Source organism: Electrophorus electricus, chromosome 23 (genome assembly GCF_013358815.1).
Source record: "Electrophorus electricus isolate fEleEle1 chromosome 23, fEleEle1.pri, whole genome shotgun sequence".
In the NCBI taxonomy this organism is placed as follows: Eukaryota; Metazoa; Chordata; class Actinopteri; order Gymnotiformes; family Gymnotidae; genus Electrophorus; species Electrophorus electricus.
Genome location: NC_049557.1, coordinates 10,530,306 through 10,538,822, shown reverse-complemented (window position 1 = coordinate 10,538,822; position 8,517 = coordinate 10,530,306). Strand labels below are relative to the sequence as shown.

General features: G+C 49.1%; 1 protein-coding gene across 3 annotated transcripts; it reads left to right on the top strand.

The window, feature by feature from the left end:
- Positions 1–1,660: 1,660 nt before the first annotated feature.
- On the top strand, positions 1,661–7,119 carry cept1a (choline/ethanolamine phosphotransferase 1a). Of its 3 annotated transcripts, none has more exons than XM_027026943.2 (9): positions 1,661–1,857; positions 2,518–2,935; positions 3,488–3,635; positions 3,940–4,081; positions 4,393–4,477; positions 4,894–5,025; positions 5,276–5,434; positions 6,037–6,162; positions 6,361–7,119. In XM_027026943.2, exons 2-9 carry the CDS (start codon positions 2,576–2,578, stop codon positions 6,496–6,498), a joined length of 1,290 nt encoding a protein of 429 aa, XP_026882744.1. In that variant the 5' UTR covers positions 1,661–1,857; positions 2,518–2,575; the 3' UTR covers positions 6,499–7,119. The 3 variants fall into 3 exon arrangements, with proteins under 3 accessions (XP_026882744.1, XP_026882743.1, XP_026882745.1); XM_027026942.2 differs by having other exon boundaries at positions 1,661–2,009; XM_027026944.2 differs by lacking the exon at positions 1,661–1,857 and adding an exon at positions 2,115–2,268.
- The last annotated feature ends 1,398 nt before the right edge of the window (positions 7,120–8,517 follow it).

Sequence of the window (8,517 nt, the reverse complement as noted above, 5' to 3'; positions counted from 1 at the left end):
TCCATGTCCCCTCAGTTGGCCTGGAGCACAACAACCCGAGAAAAGAATCCGCACTTGAGAAAAAGAGGACCCAGCCCAGACAGCTCAAAACGCCCCCTAAATCTCCACGTAATCACGTCCAGATTGCAGGAGCACATCTGCAGTACGAATGGGGTTGTTGGGGGGTTTTTTTGGGGGGGGGGTTGGCATTTTCTTTGTTTTAATTTGAATATTAAATGTGTTCTGCATGTTACTTGGTAGACTTTTTAAAATGGTTCTGACATGCCTGTCCAGAACACCAAAACCGCGTCTTTAACAGAAATGCACCAAGATCTGGTCACAGGAGCCCCAGAACCAGGGAGATGCCGAGCACTCTGGGAGACATCCTGTGTACTGAGATTCACCTGCTCAAATGACATTTGTGCCTGCAAATGTCAGACCTCCGTGATTGAAGATATTTGCATCTCATTTCGTGTATAATTCATCATTCATCGGGTTTGAATGTCATTCTCAGTTAAAAGACTACAGGTTCGCTAGAGTTTTGATTACCAGGAGCTAAAATGCTAAAGGGGATTTGGTCTGTATCCTCGTCAGACTGCAAGCCAGTACATGCCAGCCAAACCCCAGCCACCTGGAGGGAGGGAGAGAGAGAGAGAGAGAGAGAGAGAGAGAGAGAGAGAGAGAGAGAGAGAGAGAGAGAGAGAGAGAGAGAGAGAGAGAGAGAGAGAGAGCGAGCTTCACTGATATCTGCTGGTGGTGGATTTGTGTACAGCCTCTGGTTATTGTTGGCATACGTTTAATGGTTTCATTTTGATAACAGGAAGCTGAAAACCAAACGATCTGTTCTCTGACGCCTTCCTCGTTGCTTTAAAAGAACATTTAGCAAGCTGGCACTCGCGCCCACGGCCTCACAGACAACTGCTAGCCAGGGCTGCCACACCAGCCCTCTCAGGATCAGCCATAGTTCCCCACAATCCAGGATCTTCAGCCAGTGTCCAGGAGTCCAGAAGACCCCGCCAGCTGCCCTGCAGTGTGTGGACAGATGACACGAGGCTGGGGAAGATCTGCAGCTTTCTAACGTTCGCTCCTATGTGGTTATGGCAGTAAACCGACTTGAAAAGGGTTTAAAATGATAGCGATAGTTCATACGCATCGCTCCACAACATATTCCCTCTCAGATTTAGTTGTGGCCCATTATGATAAAAACAGCACAGGTGACAGTCGACTTGGTGAGTTTTAGATTTTGCGCCAGTGCTCTAGCCCCATCTAGTGGACGATATGCTTTTTCTTCCTACTTTTCTAGGCAGACGTAAATTAAGCCGTTCATTTGGAAAACGTTCGTGTAGAATAATTTCAAGATACTCTTGCTAAAACGTTTTATTAGCTCGTGCATTAGCGCGCACTCACGTACAGTAGCTCGAGGAGTCTAAAACACTCTTATATGTAGCACCGGAAGTGAAGCAACAAGAGCGATTTTGAGCGCGTTTTTCTTTTGCGAACACATCTGATCCTCGCTGCATAAATCTCCTCAACAAACAAAAAGTGATGCACTAATAACAATAATATTTTTATGCTCAGGCTACCACGCGCGGGTTTTGTTTTTTTTTGTTGTTGGGTTTTTTTGTTTTTTGTTTTTTTTTTCCTTTCGGGAGGCGCTCGCTTCCGGTGCCATAAGAGTCCGTGTTGTCGCTGTCTGCTCCTCCTCCTCCTCCTCCTCCTCCTCTCATGCTGGCACCGGACCGGCGGTCTCGGACGGCCTTTCCAGCAGCGCACTCGCCACGCCAGCGTGAGCTGCATCTGCTACCGCACCAGCCCGTTATTCCTCGCTCGAGCTGACCACCAGTCCGGTCCCAGCACCCCGAGCGGGGGTGTCACCCGGTAACGCACGCGCGTAGCGCTAGCTGGGTTAGCTAACCGGCTAGGCGGAGAACAGCCTCCAACTTCCTCCATACGGTTGGCCTCTCTCACGTGCGCGGCACGGCACGGCACGGGCACCGTCCGCACGCGTTGTAGCGCTCGTTTACTGCCAGGTTGGTAAAGATGGATAATCCGCGTCTGCAGCCGATCGCCGTGTGTTCAGTTCCGGAGTTTGTTCCGTGTTAAGTTTAGGCGTGAATCGTCCAAGGTGGCTGCGCAGGTGTGGGAGGCCCCTGGTCTCTGCGGCTGAATTTGATCGAGTTAGAGCGGCTCTTGTTTAATGGGCGCTCCCAAATTCTCTGCGCTTCCTGTCTACATACCACGAGTGCCAAACGGGAGGGCATGGAGAACATTTAATCCTCAGTAATGAACGTTAGTCTGATCCGTGTTTAATTCGCGAAGGTGGTTTAACTCGTTTGACTTGTTCAGTTTCATTGTTTCAAGCCTGCCAGCTGTGTAAATATGTACCTCGTTATAACGGTTAATAAATGTATTTAGCTGCTGCTTAACTACGTGACATTCTTCCAGTAATGTGGTTGCTAAAAGTTTCTAACGTCTATTCTGTTACACAAGCCGCTAACACGATTTATGTGATGTCATGTTTGTTGTTTCTTTCTGTAGGTCCTCTCTGTGGTTTACTTACAGTGGACTGTAGGTCAGAACCTCCGAACACTCAGTCATGAGCTCAGGGCACAGAAGCTCGCTCCGGTCCCGCCCCGGCAACCCGGAGCTTGACCCTCAGCTGGATACCGGCACCACGGTAGCAGGTGTGGAAGGAGAAGTTTCCGGAATCCTGGGGAGGCTGGCAGCGTGGCCGGGCACACGGTTGTCACAGCAGCAGTTGGCGGTTCTGAAGGAGCACCGGTACAGCAGCACGGGGAAGTCTTTGCTTGAGCCCTGCATGCAGCCGTTCTGGTGCTGGCTGGTGGGCCGCGTTCCCCTGTGGATGGCGCCGAACCTCATCACCGTCACGGGCCTGCTCGTCAACGCTGTCACCACGCTTGCCCTCGTCTACCACTGTCCCACCGCCACTGAGCAGGTAGCACGGGAGACGACGTGGTTCTGACCCGTTTATGTTGACCCACTAAGCCATCTTGTTGCTCCGTGGATTTGTTGGATGCAGAGTGTTTCGTAGAGTTTCTTCTGCATGTGTTTTTTTCTCAAGTCCTGAACACGCCGCAGTCTGTCCATATCTTTGCCTTAAGACAGCTCCCAGTCTACCTGTGCCAGGTGTGTGGGGGGCTCCCAGTCTACCTGTGCCAGGTGTGGAGATGCTCTGCTGTATCTGCTCAGGAGCTGGACACAGGAAGAGCAGGAGACTCCCACCATGCTGGACTTTACTGATGCTTTTTTCCATCTACAGCGTCTGTATTTATCAGTTCTGGGGGATTTTTCTACGTCAGATAAAAGGACTCCAGGTCTTGGTCAGGTCTCTAGTTTTTCATAAATGTGCTCGGTTGAGGCATCATTCAGGGAGCTCTTTACACAACCTATGTGTCTCCATCACTGACGTGTCAAACTACATGAACCGGAATGGCGTCTTCTGTAGTTTTCTTTTAAAATTCATATTTGTTCCTTCTTTTTTCCTCAGGCACCTACCTGGGTGTACCTGGCATGTGCCTTGGGTCTTTTCATCTACCAGTCACTAGATGCCATTGACGGTAAACAGGCACGGAGGACCAACAGTAGCACCCCACTTGGAGAGCTTTTTGACCATGGCTGTGACTCCCTCTCCACTGGTGGGTGTGTGTGTGGGTGTGCTCTCACGTGTCTCCCTGTTTTTCTAATGCAAACAAATATTTGCATAAGCGATTGCTAATAGCGCAATATATAAACACATAAATACACAGGGGCTCCAGGCTGTCAAAACCGCAACATTATAATGGAAAGAACATTGTTTTTATGGGAGTTCAGGTCATGATCAAAGTTCTGACCTTGTTTGTGTGTGTGTGTGTGAGAGACGTGCACCTTACATGTATGGTGTGTGTGTGTGTGTGACATATGTGGGGTGTGTGTGTGTGCTTGTGTGCGTGCCGGCTGTAGTGTTTGTCATCCTCGGTACGTGTGTCGGCGCCCAGCTGGGCACACACCCTGACTGGATGTTCTTCTGCTGTTTCGCGGGCATCTTCATGTTCTACTGTGCCCACTGGCAGACCTTCGTTTCGGGCACGCTGCGATTCGGCATGTGAGTGGACCCGCGACACCCACACCTTTACACCACCTTACAGTGCCTGTTTTTAATTGGTCTTAATTCAATTTTGATTGATTGATTGATTGGTCCAGCTGACTGTTCGGTTCTCATGGAGATGGACCCTCCTGCAGAGTTCAGTTCTGGACCAGACTGGGCCGAGCAGATGGGAGTGTCCTCCCCCCTGCTGGGTGTGCTGTCATGGTGTCGTTAATAATCCTTGCTGGGCTGATAAATGAAGTGATCTGGCTGTGTGTGTCTGCATGGGTGTAATTCTGATATCATCTCCACACCGGGTGTGTGTTTAGCATCGATGTGACTGAGGTTCAGCTCTTCATTGAAGTCCTGTACTTGCTGGCTGCCGTTGGGGGAACGTCTTTCTGGCAATATGTGGTAATCCTTCTCGTCCCAGATCAGACTGTGTTGTCCGTCCTGTCTCCAACACCCCCCCCCACCCCACCCCCGCCTGCCGCCACGTTCCTAAAACCGTAGAGTCGGTTCAGTGGATTGTGGTTGAGGTAAAAATGGCCTGGAAAAATTACAGATGTGGCAAATGACAAAGAAACAGTTTTGGAAAAACTGTCACTTGTAAAACCAGCTTTCTGCCACGAGAGGGCGCTGTCTTGTCTCTGTCCCTTCGTGATGGTCTGTGAGCTGACAGTCACGTTTTATGGACCGATTTTTACACTCGAAACTTTTAATAATTTTTTAAAAATTGTAATTTGAAAATGGAACAGGTCGAAAGAAAATAAATGTAAATGTTAAAACATGTTCTACGGAAGTTAATTTGTGTGTCTCTCTGTTGTCAGATTCCAGTGCTAAACATCCAGATTAAGATCATCCCTGCGCTCTTCACTCTGCTGGGAGCTGTTTTCTCCTGTACCAATTACTTCCGGGTCATATTCGCGGGTGGAATAGGGAAAAACGGATCTACGGTTGCGGTAAGTGTTCACCCCGAGGGTTCATGCCTCCTCCGTGCTGTACCAGACCAGCAGTAGTGCTGGTATTTACCTCTGTTCATGGAGGACCATGTCACAGTTAATGACCTGCTGACCTTCCCAGTAGGTCATTATGAGAGCTGGACTCGTCAGAGACCAGACTGGGGAAAAATCGGGTTTCTAAAGGAACGAAAGAAGAGAGAGAGCGAGGGGTACGTGGTTTGATGATTGAAGGATCTTGTTTTCTCTCCAGGGTACGAGCGTCCTCTCCCCGGGTTTCCACATTGCCACGGTAACGGCCCTGGCTCTGGCCGTCTACAGGACGTCCCCGGAGCAGCTCTTCGAGACGCAACCCTGCCTGTTTGTTTTGGCGTTCGGCTTCGTCTCTGCCAAGCTCACCAACAGACTGGTGGTAAGTCTTTAGTGTGTCAGCACAGACAGGACAGCAGGCCAGTTCCCAGATCAGTCCTGTTCAGTGAAGGTTCAGTGTGATGCCCTGTCATGACAGCAGTTCTCCCTCTGACTTCACAGACCAGGCAGTTTGCGGACTCTGTGCAGTGTTGTGTGTCGGTATATATGCGTTCTGGGTAATGTAATGTAGTGTTTGTGTGTTTGTGTGTGTGTGTGTGTGTGTGTGTGTGTGTGTGTGTGTGTGTGTGTGTGTGTGTGTGTGTGTGTGTGTGTGTGTGTGTCATCTATATGGTTGCCAGATTTATTAAAATGACAAAAGTGTTGTCACTGGGTTTTATGCCTTAATGCAATCCACAACCATCCTGTATTCCAGTTCACTGTAGAAATAAGAGCTTATTAATGTTGTGCTCTGTTGTAATGTGCAACTTTTGCCAACCTGTTGTGTGTGGGGGCCTGTCGTGTGTCTACAGGTCTTGTACAGTAATGGTGGTTTCTTTTTCCAGGCTCGTCCTCCTGTTTTGTCTGTCTGTGTGTGTTTTTGTCCTGCTACGGTGAGACACGGGATGTTTGTAGTGTCCTATATAATGTGTGTGTGTGTGTCAGGTCGCCCATATGACCAGAAGCGAGCTCCCAAGAGCAGACACTGCGTTCTCTGGTCCCCTTCTTCTCCTCTTCAGCCAGTTCTTTCATGGGTTCCTACCTCAGCACCTCCTCCTCTGGGCAGGCCTGGTGAGCACAGGCGCATGTTGATGACATCACACACACAACTTTAAAAGCCATGTAGTGTCATGCCAATTGCGTTTAAACATCATTTACTTCATTATCAAACACCTCATTAGAAACATGTAGGACTTGCTGTCTTATCTACTTTTGTTTGTGTGGTGTTTGTGGTTTGCTCACGTTGATGTTTTCACGTTGTGTTTTCAGGGGTTGTCTGGGCTTGACCTGGTGTGCTACTGTGTCAGTGTGTGTAACCAGATTGCCACACACCTCAACATCAGAGTGTTCAGTATCGAGATGAAGAAACTGTCAATACCACAGCAAGACTGCAACAACCGCCACTAACACACACACACACACACACACACACACTCCCTCCCGCTCTGTCTCTCTGCCCTGGGTCAGTTTCTCATGAATGTAGGGTTGAGACCGTTAAAGACCAAACACAGTCTCTGTTGTGCCGCTCCTTCCAGAGGGGTTGCAGCCATCCGTGTGTGTGTGTAACGTGCACCATAACTGAAGTGATCTTATGGACTGAGTTTGACACACTTTGGTTGATTGTGACATTGAGTCTGTGTTGATGTTTCATACCCCAAAAAAACATTTGTGTGCATTTGCTTTTAATGGTAATACACCCTGTGAAAGTTGCAGGTACAGGTCTGTTGGGGTGCATTTTCTCCTGGGCCAGTGCACACACTGCTCACTAACCCTGACTGTCCCTGTCTTCTTTACTGACTAGACTCTGAATGAGGCCACGTCTGCTTAGAGATCCAGCAGTGTGACTCAGTCTTGTTCCTGGAGACGTTGCATGTCGTCCTCATAAAGATCGACTGAGTGTAAATCCAGCACTGCTCCTGGACCCATACTGGCCTGCAACGTGTGTGTTTAGGGTCGTGCTCAAACACCCTGGCGATCTGCACCCAGTATACAAACAGCGTGGGCTGGGCGGGGCTTGGGGTTGAGGCAGCGTGGGCTGGGCTGGGCGGGGCTTGGGGTTGAGGCAGCGTGGGCTGGGCTGGGCGGGGCTTGGGGTTGAGGCAGCGTGGGCTGGGCTGGGCGGGGCTTGGGGTTGAGGCAGCGTGGGCTGGGCGGGGCTTGGGGTTGAGGCAGCGTGGGCTGGGCGGGGCTTGGGGTTGAGGCAGCGTGGGCTGGGCAGGAATGGGTAGATGGGTTCGGAAGGCAGTGTAGGGTGGTATAAATTCTATTGGATTTAAACCATCCCTGACAGACACTGTGTGAACAAACTCCAGATGTCGCTGCAATTGTTATATGCAAAAGTGTAACAGTAATTATATAATTAATCAACATCTCGTAAAGTATTTATACACCTAATAACCTGTGGTAATTTGGGTGCCTTTTTTAATATCTTGATTTATTTTTCTTACTGTATATTTTAAAAATGTATTCTATGCACATTAAAGGTAGACCTTTTGTTGTTAAAGATTTAACTTGAATTTTCATATTTTAAAACATCTGTGCCCTTACCAGCTTGTCTTGGTCTGAAAGATCTACACGCCTCTTCTACATGCTTAGCCCTTAAACTCCAATGTCACGTGAGCCGTTGAGCTGCACGTCCCGTGAACCCTGGGCAGCACCTGCACCCGCAGTACTTCCGAGTGCTCGTTTGTGGATAATTGTCTTAAACGCGTTGGAAGCAAAACCGTGGCTTTAAAATCAGAACGCAGAATTGTTCCGTATTGCACTTTTAAAAATCTGTTAACCTGTGCGTTGGTGAAGTCTTATGAGTGTCAGCGCTAAAAGGTTTAGACAAGCGTTTGGAAGCCGCACCATACACCTGCCACTCTGCTGCGGCCCACGGCACGGACTGCTCTACCTCCGCCCCTCTTACACCAGGACTTTGTGGATGTGCTGGATTCCTGGATTCAGGGAGCCCCTTAGCAGAGCAGAGGCATGCTGGGATATATAGCATTTGGAGGGGGCAGATGCTGGATGCTTCTCCCCTCCTGTGTGTTAATGGTACGGCAAAGCCTGACCCTCCTGCAGGACTCCCTTAGTCCCCTCCAGCTGTAACACTTGGTTCGGTCCGTTTTGTTTTCTTTTGTTTAAGGAGCAAATCTTTAAGGAAATGTTTAATTTATTTAAGGTGTATGTTGACATTGGTTTTAGTAATAATTCTTAGTGCCTTTTCTGACATTCCTTTGGGCTGCGTTTTGTCTGTCTTGCTTCCGGCTATAAATATTGGTCTCCCGGCGTTCCGGTTTGGCTCACGCGATCACCAGTAGCGTTTGTATTTTAGTGAACTCCTGCATGCTCTCATGGGTTCCTTCACATCCCTGTGGAATGAGAACACAGTTAAAATATGGGCATGTCTGTGTGTGTGAATGTGTTTCAGGCCAAACGCCT